General features: G+C 60.0%; 2 protein-coding genes across 2 annotated transcripts in view; both read left to right on the top strand.

The window, feature by feature from the left end:
- LOC130707230 (zinc finger RNA-binding protein 2-like) overlaps positions 1–1583 on the top strand; it is a 22509-nt gene extending 20926 nt beyond the window's left edge. The window contains exons 3-5 of the mRNA XM_057540474.1: positions 640–760; positions 1286–1433; positions 1562–1583. Of these exons, the coding sequence (XP_057396457.1) occupies positions 640–760; positions 1286–1433; positions 1562–1583 (291 nt within the window). The remainder of the gene's footprint in view (positions 1–639; positions 761–1285; positions 1434–1561) is intronic.
- On the top strand, positions 1567–24207 carry LOC102997356 (zinc finger RNA-binding protein 2). The gene is made up of 16 exons (XM_057540307.1): positions 1567–1836; positions 4518–4700; positions 6500–6710; positions 7869–8029; positions 8841–8960; positions 10307–10446; positions 10601–10736; positions 11219–11409; positions 14295–14466; positions 17599–17737; positions 19223–19320; positions 19740–19835; positions 21255–21366; positions 22116–22213; positions 22952–23062; positions 23887–24207. Exons 1-16 carry the CDS (start codon positions 1639–1641, stop codon positions 23989–23991), a joined length of 2271 nt encoding a protein of 756 aa, XP_057396290.1. The 5' UTR covers positions 1567–1638; the 3' UTR covers positions 23992–24207.
- Positions 24208–24946: the final 739 nt, after the last annotated feature.

The following is a 24946-nucleotide window of genomic DNA, read 5'->3' on the forward strand; positions in this document are numbered from 1 at the left end:
GGCTCCGTCCCCTCCCTCCTTTACTCCACTTTGCTTCCCCAGGACCTCTGGGACTTCTCCCAACCTACCATCCTGAGCTCCTGCCCTGCTCCCAGGGCCTCCTCCCGGCCTCTTGGATCCGTCCTCACCTCCATGCAGTTAGTCCCTGGTCCACTCAACAGCTCCTATCTCCCTGTGAACCAGCATCCAGCCGTGCTTCCTGCTGCCCCAGGCCCTTCCGGCACCCCGGCCCCGCCTGCCCACCCAGCCCCTCTCCTGGCGCTCACAGTCCTCTGCTCTGACCGGCTTCCGGGTCTCCTGCTACCCCCCCAGGGCCTCCGCTCCCTGCCAACCCGGCCAGGAGCCCTGTCCCCGGTCTCCGCATGCCTGCCTCCTCCTCCGAGCCGTCCCCGGCAGCCCTTGTCCCGTTGCATGTTCCTCAGAGCACGTTTGCTCTCAGACATTAGCATCAGTTCTGAGGGAGCAGGCCACACCCCTCTCGCTGCTCGCTGCGTCCCCAGGTCCCAGAACAGAGGCTGGTACAGAGCAGGAGCTCGGGAACCACATGGATGCAGGCCTTGCAGGGGGCGAGGAGGGGGCCTTGCCCCACCCTGAGCACCTTTCTCCTGCTCTGTGTTCCCCATGGAAACCCTCCCGCAGGACAGTTACAGCTATGGACCATCGACAGCTGCTGGTGGCTACGAGAACAAACGGGACCCGCCACCTGCTGCTGGCCTGCCTCAGCTCCCAGCCATGGCCACGGCCACGCTCTGCCCACCAGGTGGGTGGGTCTCTGCAGGGTCAGGACGGGGGCAAGGGGGCCTCGCTTACATGGGAGGGACCCCAGGAAAGTCAGGTTTCAAGCACTTCAGGTTCACAGGAAGTGCAGCAGTAGCGTGGGTCTCAGGGCTGTCTCCTCAGATACGCCCCAAAGTCTGCACTAGTCAGTGGGCCCGTGTGTGCGAGAGAGAGGGGCGGGGAAACCCAGACAGAGAGATGGGGGAGAGACGAAGGTGGGGCTGGAAGTGTTTTCCAAGGAGGTGGGTCCTGCTGAGGACTTGGAATCCGAGATGGGAGAGCCCGGGGCTCTGGCCTCCAGCGCGGCTCAGACACCCAGCCTTCACAGCCAGTTGTGCCCAGGCCGTGCCAGCTCCTGGCAGCCGGGGGGCAGTTGTGTTGGTCACACTTTCTCTGCTCCCTGGGCCCGGTGTCACAGGGGTGGTCCTGCAGAGGCTGTGCTTGCTCTCCAGGGCCCCAAGGAGCCTACAGTGGCATTGGGTACAACCAAGCGCAGCCCCTGCCTCAGGTGCCCACCGCCGAGGTGGGGCAGCCGGCCAGCGCTTCGCCCTCCACCTCCACCTACCCCCCGGCGAGCAGCGCTCAGCCCGCGGCATCCTCCCTCTCCACCCTGCCTTCCTCATCCTCGTTCGGCCCAGCCTCCGCCCCGTACACCGGTAAGAAGGTGGTTTCCCCCACAGGCATGCAAGTGCAGGCTGTTCCTTTTATTTGCTGCCGAAATAAATGTGGTCCTTTCCTCAAAACCAACCCATCTCCCCCTCTCATTTTTCTCTCCGCTTCATAGGACCAAGCTACCCGAGCTATGACGCATCCCCGTACTCAGCGGTCAGTCCTTACTATCCCCCGCTGCTCCTCCCGCAGATGCGGCCGCCCCCGCTCCCAAAGCCCGTGGACTCGTCCCTGTGGGGCGGCTCGGGAAGCAGTCCCAGTGCCCGTTGCGCCGACAGCTTCTCCAAGAAGCTACCAGTTGCCACCAAGCTGCCAAAACCCAGGGGTGGCCCCAAGCAGCTCCCGCTTCACTATTGTGACATCTGCAAGATCAGCTGTGCTGGTCCCCAGGTCAGCCGCCCCGCCCCACGCTGGGCAGGCCCCGGACCTTCCTGCCCCCGCCGGTGGGAGAGCCCTCCCTTGCCCCCTGCGACCGGCCAGAGGTCAGGGTCGTTGCCTGCTCAAAAGAGATCTGTTATTAATTTGCAACGCCAAGTGCCCATCAGCATAACCTTAAAACTGCCTGGTGTTCTTGTGAAAGACACGAGAGCGGGTCCAGCGGTGGTCGTTGGCCGCAGAAGCGTGGTCTTGCACCCTGAGGCCATCTGCAGCAGGGAGGCCCTCAGCGCACCGTCCTGGACGCAAGGGCCGGCAGGCGCGGCTGGTCACAGTGCACCTTTGCTGCAGGGCCGTGCAGGCAGGACCGTGCAGACAGGGCCGTGCAGACAGGGCTGTGCAGGCAGAGCCGTGCAGATAGGGCCGTGTAGGCAAGGCCGCAGGTGGGTAAAAGCAGCATGTTCGTGCACGTGTGCGGGCGAGTGCACTGCTGTCTAAGCAAAGGAACTCCCCAACCACGCTTGCAGGTGGTGACCCACCTCGCTCCCTGCAAAGATCATCAGACGCTAGGGCTGGTCCTCACAAAACACCCCGCGTGGATTTTGTCTTGTTCTTAGTACTCTGAGAGAAAGCTGGCACCGTGGAGGCATGCAGAGACTCCAAGTCGCAGGCTATAGAGGTGTGGGAGGAGCCCAGAACCCCTCATCCCGCCCCGACTTCCCTGGCAAAGGGACGAGGGCCGGGCGGCCCGCACTCAGGGCTGCATCGTGAGGATTCTTGGTTCCTCTCACCAATCAAATACAAGGTCTGCTCCTGTGATTCTAGACCCTTCACGGCATCACGTTGAGCAAGGGTGTGACGCTCCCCATGGCCGTGGGGTGGGACGGAGCGTGGGCACGTGCGCATCCCCCGAGTGGGTGTCGAGGCCTCTCTGAGCCTCATCTCCCCGTGGGACCGGGTTTGCCCAAGCACATCACCACTCGGCATAGCATCTGGCACGCAGACATGTCAGCTCCAGTTGTTCCCAGCTTTTTGTTAATGTTAACAGTGCCTGTTCGTTGGACTTTTCATTGAGATAGTGGTGGTTTCATAGGTGGTTGTAAGAAACACCGCGGAGAGGCCCACGTGCCCTCACCCAGCGCCCCGAGTGCTGACGCTTTGCCAAACTACAGTCACTATCACAGCTGGGATGTTGGCCTTGAACCCGTCCGCTGAGTCAGAGGTCCCAGGTTTTACCGGTCTCACTTGCACCTGCGTATGCCTGTGCGCACGTGCGCATGCATGCGTGTGGTCTGCTCCGTGTGAGCTCATCACCTGCCCAGGCTCGCGCATCCGCCTGCACCACTGAGATGCCAGGTGCTTCTGCAGAGTCCCCGTGCTGCCCTTTCCTGCTCGCCCCTCCCGCGCCCACCCAGCGCCGCTTGAGACACGGTTAACGTGGAAGCAGCCGCGCATGGCCTCCATGTGCATCGGAAGGACTTGGTCGGTGTGGCCTCTCCACAGCGGGGGCAACACTTCTGCCTCTTTTCTGGGCACCTGTCTCTGAGTCCAGGACAGCACAGTTGGCTGTGCGGTCTCCGTCCCAGCCGAGCAAGGGGCCAGGCAGGCCTCTTTCTAATGCTCCTCTGGGTTTTTTCTCATTCCACATCTGATCCGTGTCTGTGATAGAGAGTCAGGCATCGGGATGGCATAAACTGCGAACATTTGTTCTTTCTACGGGCTCAGACTCTGCGAAGCGTGTTCTGAAGTAGTTTGCTGTTGGCGCCTTGGTGTATATCCTTCCAGGCTTGTCTCCGTCCCACAGGCTTTTATGTCATGTCCGTGTGCACGCGTGTGTGTGTGTGTGTGTGTGTGTGTGTGTGTGTTCTGTGGCTTAGGTAAAAACACAGATTCCTGGAACTTCCCTGGCCGTCCAGTGGTTAAGACTCTGCGCTTCCATTGCAGAGGGCGTGGGTTCAATCCCTGGTCAGGGAACTAAGATCCCACATGCCACGAGGCACAGCCAAAAAAAAACCCCCACAGATTTCTACATTCCGAGAGCACCCTTCCCACTCCTGTCCCTGCCCCCAGAGCCAGCCGACGTCACCAGTGCCTTTGGTATTTTCCAGAGGCATTTCTATTCCGCGGAATGTTGACTCTTGGCATGGTTAGAGGGCATTGGATTAGCAGGCCCACTTTGCCTCGTCTTAAGGCTTCCCAGAGACAAGTCAGGGCTGCCCCGTGAGAGCTCAGTCGTGTGCCAGACACTGTCAGACATCTCGGGCACACGGTGCGGGAAGCGTGGGTCTGTGCCTCGCGGCCACCTCCCCCAGGTGGACCCCGCGGTTTGGGAGCAGTGTTCTAACAGTGAAGTGTGTCCCGCGTCGTTCCGGTAGCACGCATCCTTGCTTGGCTTCTGAGGTCAGATTCTGAAAAGCCAGAATATTCTTTCAAGCAGCCCCTGAAACTAAATGTGTGCTCTTTTGAGGATGCTTGCTTAAGAAACTCATTGATTTTTAGAAAAAACAAAAGAGAAGGAAACCTTATGTCTTTCCGTCCGAGCTTCTGAGTCTTCTATCTGTTGACTGGGCTTTAAAAGGAGGCCCGTGAACAGAGGGGTGGGGACATCAGGCCTCCCGTGAACTGCAGCAACGGGGAAGGCGCGGTGCCAGGTGGGCACACAGCCCCCTCAGGCCGCCCTCGCTCTCTGCCGGCAGACCTACCGCGAACACCTGGAAGGGCAGAAGCACAAAAAGAAAGAGGCGGCTCAGAATATGGGCATCCAGCCCAACGGCAGCCCACGAGGGGTGCAGGCGCAGCTGCGCTGCGACCTGTGTGCCGTGTCCTGCACCGGGGCGGAGGCCTATGCTGCCCACATCCGGGGCTCCAAGCACCAGAAGGTAGGAGCCCCTCACAGGCCCCGGCCCACTCGAGACCCAGAGGGGCGTCCGATGACACGGGGGGTGGGCAGCCACCCACGAGAAGTAGCTTTCCCTGCAGGCCCACGCGTCCTCCTTCCTCAGAAGCCAAACCCCTTCTCCCGGTTATAAAAGTCCCACCTGCCCCTGGACAGAAGCATGGAGCAGGGCAGCTCGTACCCAGACCCCAGAGGAAACTGTTCTTGGCCTTGGGTGTGTCTGCATGTATATATGAACCAGAGTTTGTATGTTGATGAGATCAAACGGTATATTCCATTCGGGGTCCTTATATATTAAAAATCAAAGTAGTAAGGTTTAATATTTTAATATCAAAGTTTTCATTGATACTAAATTATTTAATATCAGCATTTGTCATATTTATTACTATTTTAATATCAACGTTTTCCTGTGGGCTTAAAAATGCCTGTAGTATGTCATCTTATGAGGAAATGAATGGGCTCCTCCACCCGAGAGAAGGTAGGGCCCCTCTCCCTGTGCCCTCTTTCTATGGTCCAGAGGTGCTTTTTGGAAATCAGCAAACCTTCCCCAAATGGCATCACAAACCTGCAAGGTGCTGCTCACCTTTTGGGTGTGCGCTGAGGACAGGAGGAGGGGGAATTCCTGGCTGGACGCCTGCTTTGAGCTGCACCGCGCGGTTTAGAGCGAGAGGGTTAGGAAGGCCCCTGTCCCATGGCTGCCCCGTCCACAGAACCCCTCCAGCTGCCCCAGCTCACCGGCCATGCTCCCTCCTGCCCCCGGGCCTTTGCTCACACCCTGCCCTTGGCAGCCCCCTTCCAGCCCCCGCTGCAGGCTGGGCCGCCCCGAGCCCCTGCCTGAGGATCTGTCTTCTCCCCCTGCTCGTCAAGGGCCTTGTTCCCCAGCCCAGCTGGGACAGGCTCTCGAATGCCTGCGTGAACCCACAAAACCCACCAAGGAGGGAGCAGTGAGGCGTGGAGAAGGGGACGCGCCGGCCTGGTGGTAGCAGGGGTGCAGGCGGGAGCGCTGGGCCCAGGCGGGGTGGGCTGCGGGTGTCACAGCTCGCAGGCTGGGACTCATTCTGGGGTCAGGAGGCCCTGCAGCCAGCCCCGGGGTGGGGGGCAGGTTTGAGTCGTGAGTGTCAGAGACTTAGAGCTGAGAATGTGTCTGAGACGGTCATCAGTGCAGACTCTGGGGGTGGTGGAACAGTCCTTTCCAACTGGAACTTTTGCAATTAAGTGCCTTTGTCGGGGGTGGGGGGCATGCCGAGGACAGGGGGGTGACTGTATCCTAGGTGGATCTGTGTCCCTGGACGTGTATATGAGTTCCTGCAGAATGTGGAGGTGTGTCTATGGACGTGTACACCCACGTATACCGAACATGGATCTGTGTCGTGGACGTGTACACGTGTGCATCTTAGCAGGCGGTCTGCACACACTGTGTCTCTACCTGGGGCTGGCACCGGGCTGGTGCTTGGCATGCAGAAAACAGCCGTGCTTCTCAGCGCAGGCGGTGGAGTTTGGAGGAATGGGGTCTGTGTAAGCCAGCAGGGGTGTCAGAGTATTATAGGTCCCCCATGTGCAGGAGTAGTGGGGGCCTAGAAGCAGGAGACAGCTCAGGAAGGCCCTTCCCAAGGCATTTAAGTGGGAGCAGGGGAAGGGGCAGTGTCCCCGGGGACGGGATGGACCACCGCCCTCACTTCCACAGGCTGCCAGTTCCCCCATGCCCGGTGAGGTGCTCTTCCCACCCCTGAGGAAGGTTGGCCAGGCCTGAGTGGCCCTGACAGGGGGCTGGGTCTGTTCCAGGTCTTCAAGCTGCACACCAAATTGGGGAAGCCCATTCCCAGCACGGACCCGGCGCCAGCGAACTCGGCCCAGGCCACCAGCACCAGCCAGCCGGCCTCCACCCCCCTCACCGCAGAGAGCCCCCCCGCGGTCCCTGCCAGCCCCAGCATGTGTGCCCCAAGCAGGCCAGCGCCAGCCAGGAGACCGGCCGCCTCGAAGGCCTCGCACGTGGGTACGTGTCTCTGCATTTCACAGCCCCTGCCCTGCCTCAACGAGCTCGAGCCTCAGAGACGGGATGGTCCGGTCAACGGTGTACGTGCAGCCATCACTTCTGGGGAGGCAGGACCTATGAAGGGGGTGGTTCTCTGCCAGATCCCTGCCAGCGGGGTGCCTTCTGCCGCCTTTGGCCCAGCCTGGGGAAGCGTGGGCAGAACCAGTGCAGCTTCCATTTCTTCCCGTGGAGCTTGGGACTGAGCCGCATGCTAGCCACACTCGGGAAGCCGGCCCTAGGCCTGGAGAATCCCCTGGGCTGCCACCTTCCACGTGCTGGAAGCAGCCCCCTTCACACTGGGCGCTCTGATAAGTGAGGTGGGCCCCAGGAAATCCAGGCAGGTTCCTCGCAGCCCCACCTCCAGCCCTGCCTTCCCTCAAGCGTGTGTCACCGGCACCTGCTATGACCCCTGGGCAGTCACGGCTGCCAAGGGACATGCCCTGATTTTCAGGGGTAAATAGGCTTACATGTCAGGCACTCACTCCACGTGTCTGATTCACCCTCCACGGCTCTAGGTTTGTCATTAGTCCCACTTTACAGATGGAAGAACCCAGGGGAGGTGAGGAAAAGCACCTGGCTCTGGACCACCCGGTGAGCGGTGGAGGTGGGATTCCAACCCAGTCTCTGCTCTCCACCACCACGCTTCGTATGGGAGGCGGGGCCTATTTTATTTTGAGCCTCAGCAGGCCTGAGATTTGAACCGTCATGTGATGTTGAAGATCAAATCATAAAGCGGTTTTGGTGACAAAGAAATGTCTCCCTTCTGAGGCTCAGTAAACCCTGGTCTGCCTGATGTTCCACTGTCGGTTAACTAAGGGCTGCAGACTTTGTGCAGCAGTGGCGGTTGTCCTCAGAGAGGGGCCTACGACCTGGGCCTCCCTGTGGACCCGTCCACCTTGGCACCGAACGCCGTGAGGGCCTCGCTCTCCCAGTCGTGACCCAGGCTGGTGGGAAGAGGTCTCGCGGGACTGTGGATCCCACTGGCTGACGTCACGGAAGGGGGAGGGGGGCAGCAGGAGACCCGGTGGCATCGAGTTGTACCCTTCATGCTGGCGGACCAGAAGCCGACCCTGGTCGCCGGCTGGAGCAGATTATAAGTCACGCGATTCTTCCTTCCAGGGCCTCCTGCGCTGCCGACAGCAGACAGCAGACCCCCCCAGGGGAAACCGGCACACTCCAGATCAGAGCGGCCCGGAGAACCGCCCCCCCAAGGAGGCTCTGCGGAAGCTTCTGGAAGGTGCTGTGACGCACAGCCGGTGGGCCCAGGCTACGTGGAGGAGGTAAGTGCTAGGCGTCCGGCCATCGGCTCACCCTGCTCCGCCCCAGGCTCCTGTGGAGAAGGACCTTGCGGAGGCCAGGCCTCGAGGCCTCGTCCCAGTTCTCCCCCTGAGACTTGCACACCCACCCCAGGCAGACCTCAGTGAGCCAGCATCCTTTGGATCTCACTGGAAGGCCCGGGTGCTGGGCTTCAGATCTTAGAAGGAAGGCCCGAGACAGGCGGAGGCGTTTCCTGCCGCTGGGCAGCCCCTCTTCCTGCGGCAAGGAAGGCGGCAGGAGGGATCTGTGTCCTGGAAACCCACGGGCACGTGATCCTTGGGCACAGCAGCCAGCGTGCGCCCCACACAGCACCACCTGCACGCCCGGGGCTTTGTGGAGCTCAGGTTCTGAGCCCCTCGCCCCGGGCCCACAGTTCCAGCCTCCTGGGTGCCTCCCGGGTGCCTCCCGGGTGCCTCCCGGGCCATGCATGTGGGCGTTTCTTCCGTGCTCGTGTTCGTGCTTTTCTTCACCCAACTCAGCACCTTCTGTTTGGTCCCCTGCAAAATAGCCACACCAGGCAGGCTTCCTGCCAGGCTGGTAGCAGCCCCGGGATGGGGGGACAGGGGAAGGGAGGATGGGACGGTGGTGGCAGACGGGAGCCGGGCCTGGGAGGGCGCGCCGGTGAAGAGCCACTCCTCTGAAAGCATAAACCGCTGGGCAGACAGGGAGCCAGCGCCCGGCCTGGACGGCCCTGGGGGATGGAGGCGCCCTGCTGGAGCCCAGACCCGCCGCGTGGGGGCCGTGGGCGGCGCTCAGCTGTGCCTTGTGTCTCAGGTGTGCAACGAGGAGGGCAGAGTGATCCGGTTCCACTGCAAGCTGTGCGAGTGCAGCTTCAATGACCCCAACGCCCGGGACATGCACGTGAGGGGGCGGCGGCACCGGCTGCAGTATAAGGTGTGCCTGCAGGGGGCGTCTGGTGGGCCTGGCTGGGGGTGAGCGTCTGTGCTCTTGACACCTTGGCTCTCGTCTCAAAACACACCTTTTGCCCACATGAGTCAGAGCCCCTGGGCCCTTCAGCACCCGGGCTCAGCCAGAGGGACCCTCGGCTGCTTTCACGAGGCCTCCTTGTCACGGGTTTGCCGGGGCATGCGTGCACACGTGTGTTTAGACACACTTGACTGTCGGGCCCCGTGTACACTTGTGCACAGCACACACTGTGACTCTCCTCGTGACAAACAATGGCTTCTGGATATTTCCTCTCTTTTCAGCAGCCTTGTTGAGATATCATTCACACACCACGCAGCTCACCCATGTAAAGTGGCTTTTACTACATTCACAGAGTGTGCAACCAGCAGCTCCATCTAGTTCTAGAACAGTCCGTCAGGAGCCCCGTTCCCATTGGCAGCCACCCCCTACCCCTACCCCAGGCCCTGACAACCAGGAACCCACTCTCCGTCTCTGTGGACTTGCCTGTTCTGGACGTTTCCCATCAACGGAATCACACACCGTGTGTCCTTCTGCATCTGGCTTCTCTCACTGAGCATCGCGTTCTCAGGGTCCATCCACGTTGTAGCGAGTGTCAGGGCTTCACCCCTTTTCATGGCTGAGTGATGCTCCCGTGTGTGGAGGGACACATTGTGTTTGTTTCACCCGCTGAAGCCCACTTGTGTTGTTTCCACCAGTGACCAATCCTTCGACAACACTACACTCTTTGAGTGATGAAATTAAGTACTAAAGGGACAAAGCCCAGTGAGCCAATTAGCAATGCTATTTAGAATATATAGAGCTGGATCCCACACAAACGGAGTTTCCCTGAGTTACTCTGATCGGGACGAGCATTTCCGTTCAGTCCTCCGTCAACATGCGTGACCACTGACCGCGGTTGCTCCTCCGTGTTGCGGCGCCTTCTCCCTCTGGCTCCTCTGGCAGATGTGCGGATGGTTGGCTTGCGCAGTGGCGGATGTCACGTCTGCCGCTCTGCAAGTCAGTCATAGTTTTGTTCCCCGCTGTGGTTCCCTTTCCTGCCATGGCCTTTGGGGACGAGGAGTGTTGACCCTTTGGGGATTGAAACTCACTGTTGTCTAAACCTGGCAGGAGGGACTTCCCTGGCGGTCCAGCGGGTAAGACTCCGCGCTTCCACTGCAGGGGGCGCGGGTTCGATCCCTGGTCGGGGAACTAAGATTCCGCATGCCGTGGGGCGTGGCCAAACAATAAAAAAAAATTAAAAAATAAAAAATAAACCTGACGGGAGGTGACACCCCCAGCATTCTCGTCTGACCGAAGGTCCCCGATCTTCCCAGAAAAAAGTGAACCCCGATCTTCCGATTGCGGACAAGCCCAGCACGAGGGTTCGGAAGCTCCTGGAGGAGAGGCTGAGGAAGCAGCGGCAGCTGAGCAAGCAGCGTCTGGGGGAGCTGCGGCGCCGGCACGACGAGATGAGGTGCGGGGCCTCAGGGCCCTCTGCCCGCCAGCCGCGCTCAGCCCAGGCCGGACCAGGCGGCACGAGGAGCCGCTTCTGGGGCTCCCCACGGTCTCCCGCGTGACCGGCCCAGGGTCCCGCCACTGCTTACGGCTCCTCGTCCCTGCCACCCCAGCAGGCGCTATGGCTTGTGCAAGAGGCGGCTGGAAGAGGAGCCACAGGCGCCGGAGGCGCGCTCGGGACGCTCGCCGGCCGACCAGCATCCACCTCCCCTCGGGAGCAGGCCGGGGCTGTCCACAGCCAAGCCTCTGGTGGGTGGTGGTCTCGTCTTGATGTCCGAATGCCCCAGGGGCTGGGAACTGGAGGGGGCTGAGGGCCTCACCTCCAGCCACAGTGATCCCTTAAAGCTTCCTGAGGCCCCAGTGGTCACATCCCTCGGGAGCCTGTGGGTGTCTGTCCGTCCGAGGGGGCCGGGCTGGGTCGGATGGGGACTGTGGATTGCACCCTGCTGACAGAGGGGGTCACCAGCTGCCTCGGGGCCTCTGGCTCGGAAGTTCGAGAACGTTGCCCAGGGAGCCCACTGGACCCCCAGTCGGCCCAAGCTCCCCACAGCCATCGGGGCCCTGGGGTCCTCACTGGTCCACCTCCCCTGTGGACCCTGTCATTCCTCTGCCTGGCTCTCCGGCCACCGCTTGCCTGTCAAAGCCAGCCTGACTTCGGGCCCCCCACGTCCCCCGGGTCACCGGGGCCTCTCAGCCTGCCCGTGACGTGACACGTGTGCCTTTCCCCGAAGCCCATGAGGCGGCCGGAGTCCAGCGACGACCGGCATGTCATGTGCAAGCACGCTGCCATCTACCCCACAGAGGAGGAGCTCCTGGCCGTCCAGAAGGCCGTCTCCCACTCAGAGCGTGCCCTCAAGCTGGTGTCCGACACAATGGCCGAGGAGGATTCCGCGCGCCCAGAGCCAGAGGGCGGGGAGTGCAGGTAATGGGCATCGCCCTCCTGTCCGGGGGCCCGGGGTGACAGAGGCGTCTCCATTGCCGGGTGGCTTCGAGCCCTTGGACGCCCAGGGCTTTCCAGAAAACTCCCCAAGAGAGGCTCAGAGCCGGAGCCCCGAGGCTCAAAGGGAGTGGTAGGCCCAACCGGTGAGAACCATTGTTCTAACACCAGAAGTTACTTTTCCTGTCGAAGGTGCGTGTAGAAATGTAGTTCACAGAGGATTAGCCCCTCTGTTTCCTCACCCGTAACGCGGAGATAAGTGTGATTCTCCTGGAGCAGGAGGTGCCGCTGAGCGTCCCCATGAATCATCTTTCCCGATGCCGGGAGTGTCGCAAGATGGAAAGTCCCGATGCCTTGTAGTGAATCATGAGAGGGAGTTAGCTTTTCCAAGTCCCTTCTCTCTGGGTGGCTTCTTTTCCATTTACTTTTTTTTTCTGGGCACACCACACAGCTTGTGGGATCTTAGTCCCCCGACCAGGGATTGAACCCGGGCCCTCAGCAGTGAGAGCACGGAGTCCTAACCACTGGACCACCAGGGAACGCCATCATTTACTTTTTTAAGGTTTTTTTTTTTTTTTTGGTGGTAAAATACTCATAACATGAAATTTGCCATCGTGACCATTTTTTCGTGTACAGTACGGCAGCACTAAGTACATTCACAACGTTGTGCAACCATCACCGCTGTCCATTTCCAGAACTTTTTCATGATCCAAAACAGAAATCCGTCCCGTGAAATTCCCCAGGCCGCTCGCTGCCCCCGCCCCTGGCACCCACCTTTCCACTCCCTGTCTCCACGGCTTGGCCTGTTCTGGACGTTTCACGCCAGTGAAATCATGCAGCATCTGTCCTTCTGTGTCTGGCTGATTCCAATCAGTAGCTTCTTCCTGCCACAGTGTTTGCTCCCCGACAAGAACGTGAGAGCCACTCGTGGGTCACCAGGTGTCATAACGAAATGCACTCGCCCCTCAGCGTGAACGCAGCTGCCTCCCCGGGACAGTGAGCCTTCCTCACGGCCTGGAAGGGGAAGCAGGCGCGGCCCCTCGGGCAGAAAGGGGGGCCCTCCCTTAACCTCCACCCCGATGTCTTCTGAAGGAAAAGGCCCCTCACTTAGTGCTTTGCAGTTTTGCTCCCGTTTTCTCCCCGTGCTCATGTTTTGTTTTTTTTGTTGTTTGTTTGTTTGAAAATGTTTTATTTATTTATTTATTTATGGCTGCGTTGGGTCTTAGTTGAGGTATACGGGGTCTTGGTTGAGGCATGCGGGATCTTTCGGGCTCTTCGTTGCCGTGTGCGGGCTTCTCTCTAGTCGTGGTGTGCAGGCTCATTAGTTGTGGTGCGAGGACTCTCTAGTTGTGGTGCGTGGGCTCAGTAGCCCTGTGGCATGTGGGATATTAGTTCCCCGACCAGGGATTGAACCGGCGCCCCCTGCAATGGAAGCGCAAAGTCTTAACCACTGGACCGCCAGGGAAGTCGTGGATGTTCCATTATTTACTTAACTATCGCAAAGAGTGTGTAAGTGTTGGGGTTTTTTTTTTCTATTTTATTATGGAAATTCTCTAACACACACAAAAGGTGACAAGGCCCAAGTGACCATCCCTAAACCAGGGATGACTCACTTGCTCTCTACTCACCCCACTCCTCGACAGACCGCTGCGGTTAAAGGAAACCCTATCAGACACGATATCAGGCATCAGCCCGAGGGTGGAGTACGTGTCTCTAAACAAGACTCTTTTTCATTTAACAAAACCAGAACACCATTATCATACTTGAAAAAAATGAACAATAATTCTTCAACCCCATCAAATATCCAGTCAGTGCTGAAATTTCCAGTTGTCTTTTTGGATAGCATAACGTGGTCTTTTTGTTTAGGGGTTTTTTTTGTTTTGCAGTTGTTGTTGAATCAGGGTCCAAATTGATTGACAACCTGTCAGTCTCTTTATCTGCAGGTTCCCCGCCTCTCTGCTTTGTCTTCCCCTGAAGGATATGGTCCTGGTCCTGTAGACATCCCAGGTGCGGCCAGGTCCCCTCGGACCATCCCGGGCTCCAGCACTTGTGGTCCCGAGACAGACCACAGAGAAATACACAAATGCATTACAGAATTAGGTTATCTCGTATCCTGAGAAGTGTCACAAAGAAAACAACAAAGTGGGGATCAGGGAGTGGCGGGAGCAGGCGGCAGCTTCGAGAGCCAAGGGGCGGACATTTGTGTTGTGACAGCCGTGGGGAGGGCCGCCACGTGAGGGCACCCCAGGCAGCGGTCCGGGTGGGATGAGCCTCGTGGGGAGGGAGTGGAAGGAGAGGGCGGTGGCGAGGCGGCCCAGGGGTCAGGCTGGGGGCCTCGGGCCCCGGGAAGAAGCTCGGGTGTCCCCAGCCTGCAGAGGGGCGGCACTGGGAGGGTGGCTGCCGGGCGGACTTGGTGGTGGCAGTCACCTGCGGAAAGTGACCAGGCCGGTGCGGTGCAGGTGGGGACACGACTCGGGGGGAGGCAGGGAGCACCTGGCCGGCGGCCTCGGGGGAGTCCAGCTGGGGGCGAAGTGGCCGCAGAGGCGGCTCAGCAGCACGAAGCCAGGGACTGATGAGGGGGCCCTGCTAGCTGAGGACCAGGGCGCCGCTGGGGGTGGCCGCGGGTGGCCTCTTCCAGAATGCAGTTTATTAGGAAACGGTGACGGCCGCCAGCCCTGCTGAGCAGCACAGCTTCCTAGCGGCGGTTCCAAGCGCTTCTCCCAGATCTGTCTCCTCGTGGCTCTTTGATCAGGTGCCCCCTGGCAAGGGCCGTGCTCCCGTTTTACAGATGAGGAAGCGGCCCCGCGTGCAGGAGCGGGGACCCTTCCTCCCCACCCTCTGCCCACGCGTTTGCGGGTTTGTCTCGGCAGCCGCCCAGGCCCCTCTGCTCGGATCCTGAAAGGCGTGATGCGGGTCGGCCTCCTGGCGAAGGGCCTCCTCCTGCGGGGAGACAGGGCCGTGCAGCTGATCCTGCTCTGCTCCCAGAAGCCCACCCGCGCCCTGCTGCGCAGAGTCACGGAGCAGCTGCCCCTCCAGCTCCCGGTGAGGCGCCCGGCCACGCATTGCGTGGCTTCTACGCGGCTTCGACACAAACCGGTTTGTTTTTAGAAACAGGCGCAAGGAGAGAGTGGTGGAACTTGAGGGTTCCTTTACAAAGGGGGTTCAGGGTAGAGCTTGGAAACAGTCTAAACGTCCGGCCACTGAGGACGGTTACTTCCATCACATCCACAGCAGAGCCCAGCCAGTCGGCACGGAGCACAGACGGGACGAAATCCACAGGGCAGACACTCAGGCTCATGAGACTAGAGAGGCGCAGGGCTGGGGGTCGGCCGGACTTTCTCCTCCGGAGCAGTTCCTGTTGTTGTCATAGAGCTTTTTTTTTTTTTTTACTAAATCTATTTATTTATTTATTTATTTTTGGCTGAGTTGGGTCCTCGTTGCTGCTCATGGGCTTTCTCTAGTTGCGGCGAGCGGGGGCTACTCTTCGTTGCGGTGCGTGGGCTTCTCGTTGCGATGGCTTCTCTTGTTGTGGAGCATGGGCTCTCGGCACGTGGGCTTCAGTAGTTGTGGCATGCGGGCTCAGTAGTTGTGGCTCACGGGCTCTAGAGCTCAGGCTCAGTAATTGTGGCGCACGGGCTTAGTTGCTCCACAGCATGTGGGATCTTCCCAGACCGGGGTTGAACCCGTGTCCCCTGCACTGGCAGGCAGATTCTTAACCACTGCGCCACCAGGGAAGTCCCTGTCATAGAGCTTTTCTCAAGCGAGATGGTAACCGGGAGAAGAGTGAAATCATGTCATGATTTAAATTGATCATCTTCCATTAAAATACTCAATTCCCAGGGCAGTTTCTTCTTCCTGATGTGTCTGCTGCCCTTCCCGAGACAATTCAGCATCGTTCCTCCGACTCGTGTAGGGAGCACTGGGGGCCGGGTAGACCCAGGCTCACCTCCGGGGCTCCCAGTCTGGTCAGGAGACACAATAAACAAACACAGAGCAAGCTAACGTCCAGTTTATCTTCTGTAGAGAAATTAAAACCTGATGTCAAGTAGCGAGCACCTGGGGAGAGTGGGGGCCACTTCAGACAGGACCGTGGGAGGTGTGTGTCCTGACAGAAGATGGAACAGGTGAGGTGAGAGCTGAGAGGATGAGGAGAGGCCTTGAAAGATGTGGGGGTGGGCAGTGTTCCACATAGAAAGACCTGCACCTGCAGAGGCCAAGAGGCAGGAGGCCCAGGGAGATGCGTGCCCGAATGGACAGGGGCCTAGATCGAGCTGGGCCTGAAGGCCACGTGGGGAGGTAAGATTGCCTCCTCAGGGAAATGGGGAGACTGGAGGGTTTTAAGCAGGGAAGTGACATGCTCCGACTTCACCAATTTAATCACTCGTTTCCTGAACACCCATGACATGACAGTTTTCTGCTCAATACCATAGGGGTTGCAAAGATGGCTCAGATGCAAGCCCTGTCCTCCAGAACCTTGCAGTCCGGTGGCTAAGACAAATCCCTAAGCCCCATGAAGATGGATGAGGCCATGGGGAAGATGGCTAAGGCCACGGGAGAGCTGGCAGTGCCCCCCACTCCCAGCCATGTAGACAGACCCTCCTAGCCGTTACCTGGCCGAGTGTCTCGGGGGACCCCAAAGCAAGATGAGGGACACAGTAAAGCTTTTCTATGCAGGCACCGGGTCACTGCACCAAGCCCGCCTTCATTGTGCAGTCTCCCCGGGAGGCTGGTAACCGGGGACGGCAGTCAGAGTTCTGATGACTGTGTGCAAGGGGTCCCTTCTCCCTGTGCCCCTAAGAGTGACAAGCCGGAGAGGGTGTAAATGGAGGGGAAGGAGATCCGCCGAGAGGGCGGGGCTTGTCTGGAGGCTCTGCTTGCAGGGGGGCTGACCCTCAGGGTATCCCCCAGTGATGCAGCCGGGCAGGCGGGGTCCTAAGGACGTGTGTGCTGGGGCAGGGCTGAACCCTGGGCAGGCATGGGGTGGGTCACGGAGCCGAGGGGCCTCAGATCTTGCCTGGAGGCAGCCCCTGTCCAGTGTCCTGAGAAACCATCGTTCTGCCCTCATTACCCAAGCAGTAGCCTGCTGGACCAACTGAAGGATTTTGCATTTTTCACTGAATAGCATCTCTTGGGTCACATTCCATATTCGTACTTAGGGAGCTTCATTCTTTTTTGTGGCCGAAGAGTATCCCGTTGCCACTTGTCCATAACTAGCTGGGTCCTTCCATGTAGTTGGACGTTTAGGTTGTGTCCAGTGTTCTGTGTTACCAGTGAGACTGCAGCAGGTGAAGAACCTTGTACACACACTGCTCCACACACGTGGGAGCGCGTCCCGGGGCAGAGTCGCTGGGTCAGAGGCATGAGCCTGGAGGCTTCTGCTGAGTGTGGCTAGGTCAGCCTCCACCAGCAGTTTAGAGACGCATGGATTTGCCAGCCCAGCGCCTCCTCAGACTCTGAGTTTTGTCCTTCCTACAGCTGACGATGGCAGCCCATTCTAGTTTTAACGTGATTCTCCCTTGCCGTGGGAGTCTTTTTTTGTCATTGTGTAGAAAGGGTCACTTTGGTTTCTCTTTCTGCAAACTATCTATCACGTGCCAGGTTTTTTTTTTAAGATTTATTTTTTTATTTATTTGTATTATTTATTTTTTTTGGCTGCGTCAGGTCTTAGTTGCGGCACACGGTATCTTCATTGAGGCATGTGGGATCTTTGTTGCGGCACGCGGGCTTCTCTCTAGTTGTGGCATGCGGGTTTTCTCTTCACTAGTTGTGGCAGGCAGGCTCCAGGGCACGTGCGCTCTCCAGTTGAGGCGCGCAAGCTCAGTAGTTGTGGCCCGCGGCATGTGAGATCTTAGTTCCCCGACCAGGGATTGAACCCGAGTCCCCTGCACTGGAAGGCAGATTCTTTACCACTGGACCACCAGGGAAGTCCCCACTTGCCGGTTTTGCCGTTGGGTTGCTGATCTTGTTATTGAGCTTTGGGTGTTTTTACATATGAAGGCACCTTGATGCTGGGTCTGCTGTCTATATGCATTTCTGCGTGTGCACTTCCGGAGACTGGGGCTGTGTCTGTGTCCCTAGGAGGTTCCAGAACACCCGGCATGGGGCCTGGTACACGACCACATCCTGCCTGTCAGCTGGAGTAATGAGGCCTTGTGTTGTATTTGCACCTCGTAGATGGTGACAGAGGACAAGTACGAGGTCTCCTCTGACCCTGAAGCCAACATCATCATCTCCTCCTGCGAGGAGCCCAGGATACAGGTCACTGTGTCCATCACCTCGCCCCTGATGCGGCAGGACCCCTCTGCAGACCGAGGTGCGGCAGGGCCCTTCCGTCTAGCCCTCCTCTCCACACACCCGGTGGCCTAGGGCAGCATCCGCCTCTGCTCTGGGCAGGAGGTGCGGGGGGGTGGGGGTTGCCACGGCCAGTTTCCGGAACTTCCGTCAGCCCGGATGTCCCGGTGAGATAAGAGCTGGGCCTTGGGGCTGCAGAGGAAGGGAGGTAGAGAGCTGGGGCGGAGTGTCAAGTGGCTCAGTACCCAGCTGTGGGGCACGTGCGTGGGGAGCACTTCCTCCCATCCCTCCTGGCCGTGCGGGCACCTGCTCCCCGCCCAGAGGAGACCAGCTGTCCTGCGTCCCCCAGCAAGGCAGGGGCCCGGGGACCTGAGACAGATGCACATTGCCTGAGCCAGTGGGAGGGGGTGCGGGGCGAGGCCAGAGGGCAGCCAACAGGGAGCGTGCAGGCCAAGCCGATGGGGATGCACCCGAGTCTCATCCAGCCACGGAACCTCCTGGAACAGCCCTGGAGACTGTTTCCCAAACTCCAGTCTTTCTTGGACCCCCTTCATTATTGTCAGATCTGAGGGCCACGAACCACTGATGCTTTCCTCTGAATCAATTTCTTTTTGACTCTTAAATTTTTAAAGAGGAGAGCCTTTGAACCGTAAGTGGAAAGCCGTTACCAGTTGTCATAAAGAGTGTCATCTGAAAATAAATACAGTGGGAAGAAAAAGTGATGCCCTTCAGTTCCAGGTGGAGGCCCTGCTCCGGCTTGCTCCGAGGGGGGGATTGGGAATGTCGGAAAGGGTTCAAGGTCCGAGGCCTCGGAAAGAGGTGGACTGGAGGGGGCTAGAGAACCGGAAACTCCTCCGAGGGAGCCCCGGGCCCCCAAGAGCTGCGATGTCCCCGCCCTGCTGGCTGCTGCGGGGAGGGGAGCTTTCAGCTTCCTCTGTTGCTTGCTCTCAGCCCCAGAGGAGCAGACCCAGGCCTGGGGGTTGGGGGGTTTATGGGCGAAAGAGAAACCTCTGCTCCCTCCTGTGACCTAAAACACCAGAACCTCGCAGAATAAGGGGAGAAGAATTTTCCTGAAGCAAGAAGAAGACGGAATCAAAAACAGGCCGGAATTTCCCCCAGACACAGAGCCCTGGTCACCTGTGATGGCGTGTGCTCAAACCTGACCCGCTGTCTCCCTCTTAATTATGCATGCGGAAGTTTCTGGAAATCCAGCTTCATAGTTTTCCATCTGAACCGTGATTTGCTAACCAAGGGAGTCAGCGCTGATGGCACCGAGTGACAAGCGTGGAGCTCTTTCCTCGTGAGAGCGCAGAACCCAGAGGAGATGGGATCTTCGTGGAGAGGATGTCTGTGGTCCTTGCAGCGTCCCAGAGAACGGGCCAGTGAGCGGAACCATGTGTCTTCTGGATAAATGCAAAGAGGCCTGGGAACCTGAGGGCCCGGCCACGTGGCCCGGGCAGCGGGAGCAGGGAGAGGGGCGCCTGGCCCATGTGCCCTTCTCTTCTAGAAGGAACAGAGATGCCTCCGCCTGACCCGGGAGATGTCCTGAGCTCAGAGAAGTGCCTCCAGTCGCTGGCTGCCCTCCGCCACGCCAAGTGGTTCCAGGTCAGGGGTCGGGCCCAGAGCGGGCCCCCAGTACAAATGAGGGACAGACGTGGGTGGGGCGGCTCCTTGGCCGGCTGCTCGACCCATGTGTCCACGCCCAGCGCTAACCTGATGGAGGTTACATCCTGGCTGATTGGGTCGGGAACTTGAAAGGAGTGACCACCACTCTGGGGGTGGGGGGCGTGACAGCCGGCACTAGGGCTCAGCCCTGGGCCGTTTGGGAGTGGAGTTTGCTTCCGGTCGCCCGCCGTGAGGCCAGCTGGCCCATGCCTCCCGGAGTCCCTCACTGCCAGGACAGGACCCCCAGCTGGGCTCGCTGCCCCTGGATCAGCACTTGTTCCCTCGGCCTGGTGCACGTCCCCCCCTTGGCCACGTGCTTACAGCTCCCTGGAGCTAACCATGTGCTTCTTTCCCCGAAGGCGAGAGCCAGCGGCCTGCAGCCTTGTGTGATCGTCATCAGGGTCCTTCGGGACCTCTGCCAGCGCGTGCCCACCTGGGGGGCCCTGCCAGACTGGGTAAGGCAGTGCCAGGGGGCTGGCCCTGCTTTAGGAAGCCCCCAACCCCTGACAGACCACAGCCCTGGGAGGCTGAGCCTCATTTCCTGGTTCAGCGCTCAGCTTCCCAACAAAGGGCTGGTGTCCGTCTGAGCGCCAGGAGAGGTGGATCGCGGTGGGGCATATCGGGGTCCCCTGGCCCCAGGGTGAGGCTTGCTACAGACACAGTCTCATTTGACTGCATTATCTGAAACCTACAACCTTGCGGGCAGAATCAGGAAGCATGCAAATACAAGGGCGCCCCAGCAAGAGGTGGGGTGTTTGCCTAGACCTGTAGGTGTCAGTGCAGAGGCCCCCGTGAGGGCAGGCAGCCTGGTGCAGACCCACCTCCTCTGAAGGGGAGGTCCCCTGCGGCCCTGACACCCCCGGTCAGCAGGCCCCGAGCCCTTCTTGGGAGAGAGGATGCGAAGGCCCCCTGTCCCCCAAATCCCCAAGCTGGCATGTTGTGAGACCCCTAGCTCCTGCCCTCCGTGGGCCCCCCTGCCCCGTCTTTCAGGATCTCATCTCGTCTGTGCGCCCCTCGGCAGGTCTGTCTCCGAGTGTCCCTCTCCCGTCACACACCCACTGATCCCCCAGCGAGCGCAGATGTGTAGGTTTTTAAGCCTTTCACCTTCGACATTATCCTTGGGAAGGCGGCCGAGTGCCCTGAACTTGGGGGGACGCGTGCATCTTACGTGCAGCCTTCTGCTGCCAGTTTGTCGGCTCCCACGCCCACAGGCGGGTTCTTGGACCCTTCCCACCTGAGCCCAGGCTACCCTTGGCCTTGCTCATGAGGGCTCTGGTGCCCACCCGGCCCTCGGCTTCCTGCCCGTGGACCGGGGAGACGCCCACTCTCGGCACCACCCCTGGTGGATGGCACAGCGGTGGCCCTGTGCCGAGTGACGAGAGGGGTTCACTCAGACGCTGGGAGGGCCCCGCGTTCCCCGGAGCCCGTTTCCCTGTAAGTATAGACGCAACCCCCATGACGGTCACAGCTCCGGCCCTGCCCTGGAACCCGGGCAGGTGGCTCCTTGGAGGTGGGGACACGCCTGCGTGAGTCCCCAAGTCCTTGTGACCCTCATGGCCCTCACTGTCTGAACCTCGGGTCATGGAGAATGAGTTTCTTTTAACCCTCATGACACTGGTTTGCAATGTTACCGTCTATGGGATTTTGCTGATGTTGAAACTAGGCGAGAGAGGGAAGAAACCCACCCATGGCCACACCAGGGTGACAAGGCCCCGGTGACCCCCTCCTTGTAGAAGTTCAGGGGTGGGTGGGCGTGAGGGGAAGAGCTGGGAGGGGAGCCTCACGTCCCCGGGCCCCTGGAGACCTGGCCGAGGCTGCACAGCTGCGCCGTCCTCAAAGGCCCGGGTCTCCTTCTCTGCCCCGACCCGGCCCAGGCCATGGAGCTGCTGGTGGAGAAGGCTCTCAGCAGCACGAAGGGGCCCCTGAGCCCCGGGGACGCCATGAGACGAGTCCTGGAGTGCGTGGCCTCGGGGACACTCCTGACAGGTCAGTCCCCGTCAGCCGGGAGCCCAGACCCTGGAGCACGTGGCGGAGACCAAGGGCCGTGGTGGGGGCGGGGGGACGGGGGAGCACAGAGGAGCCTCTTAGGAACACTCGAGAACCACGTCCAGCACAGGCAGGACAGCAGACACAGACGTGCACACACATGTCACCACTCAAGGGAGCCGCGCGGAGGTGTGGACCAGCCGGAAGCAGAGGCGGGGTGGAGGCTGGAGGGGAGGGGTCCGTGCCTTCTCTCACGCTCCTCTGATGGCACACCCACCCTCTCTGGGGAGCCAGGGACAGCCCGGGGGACATTTCCGAAGGAGACAACAGGGATTCCATGATGGGCTGTGTACAGAGATGTTCACCACGATGCCCTTCACGGTAGCAGAAGGAGGAGAGCACGCGTGCGGCCCGCGTGACATGTTAGATGCAAAACGGTGTTTTCCAGTCATTTCAGTGACACGGGGCGATAGCGTTTTAAGTGGAAGAAGAGGATGATACACTGACCCGTGGTGTGAGCCTTTTCTGTAACTACACGCTCGCCCACGTGTGCACACACACACACGCAGGCGGTGCGGAGGTCTGCTGAACGCGTGTGGGGCTGGAGGGAGGACTGGCAGGGGAGAGGCCCAGTGTGGCCCGTGGGCACGAGGGGGCCAGGCGCAGACCCCCCAGCACTGCAGAGCCGCAGTGGCAGCCTTCATAGGGTGCACTCTCCTTCTCTGCCACTCCCACCTCCCCTCTCAAAGATGGGCCGGGGCTCCAGGATCCCTGTGAGAGAGACCAGATGGATGCCCTCGGGTCCATGACCCTCCAGGAGCGGGAGGACATCACGGCCAGTGCCCAGGTAGGAGGCCAGCCCACGGGGCTCCCCAACTCGGGCCAGCTCGACCTGGCTGCGGGCAGCCCAGTTCCCAGCCGCCAATCACATCTGCGCTGCGTCCCAGGAAATGGTCTGGGACTCCCCTTCCCACCCCCTCCCTTACAGAGACAGGTGGCTTGTGGGTGACAGGACTGCTTCCGGGGGCAGGGCCAGCCTGGCCCAGAACCAAAGCTACTCCCGTGATGAGGCGCAGACTTGGGGCCTCCTTGGCCGGTACTGTCCTCCCCAGCCCTGCCCTGTGGTCTGCAAACACCCAGCCAAGGCCTCCAGCTGGGCCTAAACAGCTTCAGGCCCCAAAGCAGAGACCCCATCTGTGGCTTCCCTTTTGTTTGCAAATTTTTATTTATAAGCAAGTCTCCCAGCAGTACAGAAATTGCACTGGGCCTGACATTTATGAATGGCCTTCAGTGGAAAGAGTCAAATTGCTCTTGATCAGAGCCGAACCCGGAGAAGCAGGATCTAAGGTCCCTGTAGCAAGGAGAGAAAGAGCTGAAATTCTGAGGGGCTTTCTGGCACAGTACTCACCACCAGCTGGCACAAGCAACTCCCAGTACAGTTCTTCACGCCCAAGGGTGACGTGAGCTCTGCAGTTGCTAGAAGGGTGTTGAGGATGCCCAGCAAGCCCCCGAGTCCGCACGGGGCCATGAGAGGCGGGCCGGCAGGCCGCGGGCAGGAGGGTTCTGACGGGTCGTCTGTCCCCAGCACGCCCTGCGCATGTTGGCGTTCCGGCAGATCCACAAGATCCTGGGCATCGACCCTCTGCCGCCCCCTAAAAGCAGGCCTGGGGTGCGCTTCCGGAAGAGGCCACGGGAGGTGAGCGAGGCCGAGGCCGAGGAGGGCGCCGGCCAGAGGAAGCGGGCTGGTGGGGCGGAGAGGGGCCCGTGTGAGCGGCCTCGCCTCCCCAACGGGACCTGACGCCCCACCGAATGGCTGCTTCACCCCTGATGCTGGGCAGTCCTGTTTTCCTTTGCAGTAATGTTCCGTAGATTTCTTTAAAGACACTTGTGCTTAAATCATTAGCAAAATCTCTTCATCTGGCAATTTGAGCTGCGGTGGTTGGGGCACAGCGCCCCAAGGCCTGCCCTCACCCGGGCGAGAAGGTGCAGCACAATTTTAAACCCTGGCATTTCTTGCTAGCTTTAAACTCACCCTGTAGCCTACTAAGGGTGTGGGTTTTTAAATGGCTTCGTGAGGACACCAGCCGTGCGTGGATTTGAAATCTCACGGGCAAGCCCACTGAGGGTCCCACATCAGGAAGCCTGGCCCCGGAAGGCAGGTCGGGAGGATCTGGGGTGGTGGCCAAGCCTGAGAGTGTGCCCAGGCCGGGGTCCTCAGTCCCCAAGCCCAGTCTGCTCCAAACACGCTGGCCCCTCCAGCTCCCCAGCCTGGAGATGGCCCCGCGGCCAGAGGTCTGCAGGGCCTGAGCTGGGCTTGTCCCCCAGCCCGCCATGGGAGGGCCACAGAGCCGAAGGGTGGTGAGGATGCAGGCTGGGCACGCCCCTGACCCCCGGAACATCTGTGACCCCCACGGCACTGCACCCCGTGCCACTCCGTGCCTTCTGCACTACGAGGAGCAGCTCTGTACGCCTCATTCGGGGCTGGGTTTGCCTTGTCTTTCTCCCATCCTCCTCGCATAGGTGCAGCCAATGTGGGTCCAGGGCCCACCCCTTGAAAGCGGAGTCTGGGGGCTCTGCCTGGTGCGGGGCACAGAATCAGGCGCCTCCTGGCACTGGTGGACATGAGGGCACCCTTGCCCAGCTCCCGCCCCGATCCGTCCAAACTTCCCTCTTTGCGACAGCCTCTCTTGCCTGGCTGCCCCGTGGCGCTGAAGGAGATAAGTCCATCTTTGGGCTGACACGATCTTTTCTGGTCACTTGATTGTTTCCAGCTCATTTCTGTGTTTAAGGGACAGCCTGTGTGTGACTTCACATCTAATGTCTTCATAGAACTACCTGGAAGTTTGGGGGGTGGGGAATAAATGAGATATGCCTGTCTCTTGGTGTGGACCGCGCAGTCCTTCCTCGGGGTGCAGTACCCTGCTGGGCTCCCGCAGCCTCTCAGGGCCCCAGGCAGGGGCCCTGACCAGCCAGAACTTCTCCCCGAGGCTCTGAGGCTGGGAGTGTGGATGGGGAGGAGGTCCAAGGGGCTGGTGCTGTCCAGGTGTGGGCCTCTCAGGCCATCTCCACACTGAGGTCCCCTGGGAATGCAGAGGAGCCAGGCTCTGCAGACCCCACCCCCAATCCCGGGGATCCAGCCCAAGAAGCACTCATCTCACACACATCCCACAGCCACTCAAGGAACCCACCCTGGCCTGGTCCAGGAGATACACAGCGGGACCATCAGCGGGAGGGTCAGGGACCCGGAAGGCTTCCTGGAGGAGGGGGCAGCCAAGCTGAGTTGGGAGGGGTGGCTCTCTGCCTGCAGGCCCCTTACCAAGAGTTCCCCTGCAGTTTCCCCAAATCCTCATTGCAAACCTCAGGGGGCGGCGGGGGTCCAGACAGGGAGAGCGCAGGTTGGAGGGCAGAGAGGGGAGGAGGCGGGTGAGGTTGCAGTGGCCTGTAGCAGAAGTGGCACATGCCCATGGGCACAGACCAGGGCAGGGAGATGGCCAGGACCTCCTTCTCAGAGCTGGGCCAAGGGAGTGTCGGCCCGCCGTGCAGGCAAAGCTTAGCCTGGTTCTACCAGACACATTATCTA

Source organism: Balaenoptera acutorostrata, chromosome 2 (genome assembly GCF_949987535.1).
Source record: "Balaenoptera acutorostrata chromosome 2, mBalAcu1.1, whole genome shotgun sequence".
Taxonomy (NCBI): Eukaryota; Metazoa; Chordata; class Mammalia; order Artiodactyla; family Balaenopteridae; genus Balaenoptera; species Balaenoptera acutorostrata.

Excerpts from the sequence above, each read along its gene's own strand:
- LOC102997356 (XM_057540307.1), top strand. The coding sequence starts at position 1,639 with ATGCGGCCGCCCCCGCTCCCAAAGCCCGTGGACTCGTCCCTGTGGGGC. Across the intron at positions 8,961-10,306 it reads GGCACCGGCTGCAGTATAAG|AAAAAAGTGAACCCCGATCT; the intron begins GTGTGCCTGCAG and ends CGATCTTCCCAG. Across the intron at positions 10,447-10,600 it reads CGCCGGCACGACGAGATGAG|CAGGCGCTATGGCTTGTGCA; the intron begins GTGCGGGGCCTC and ends CTGCCACCCCAG.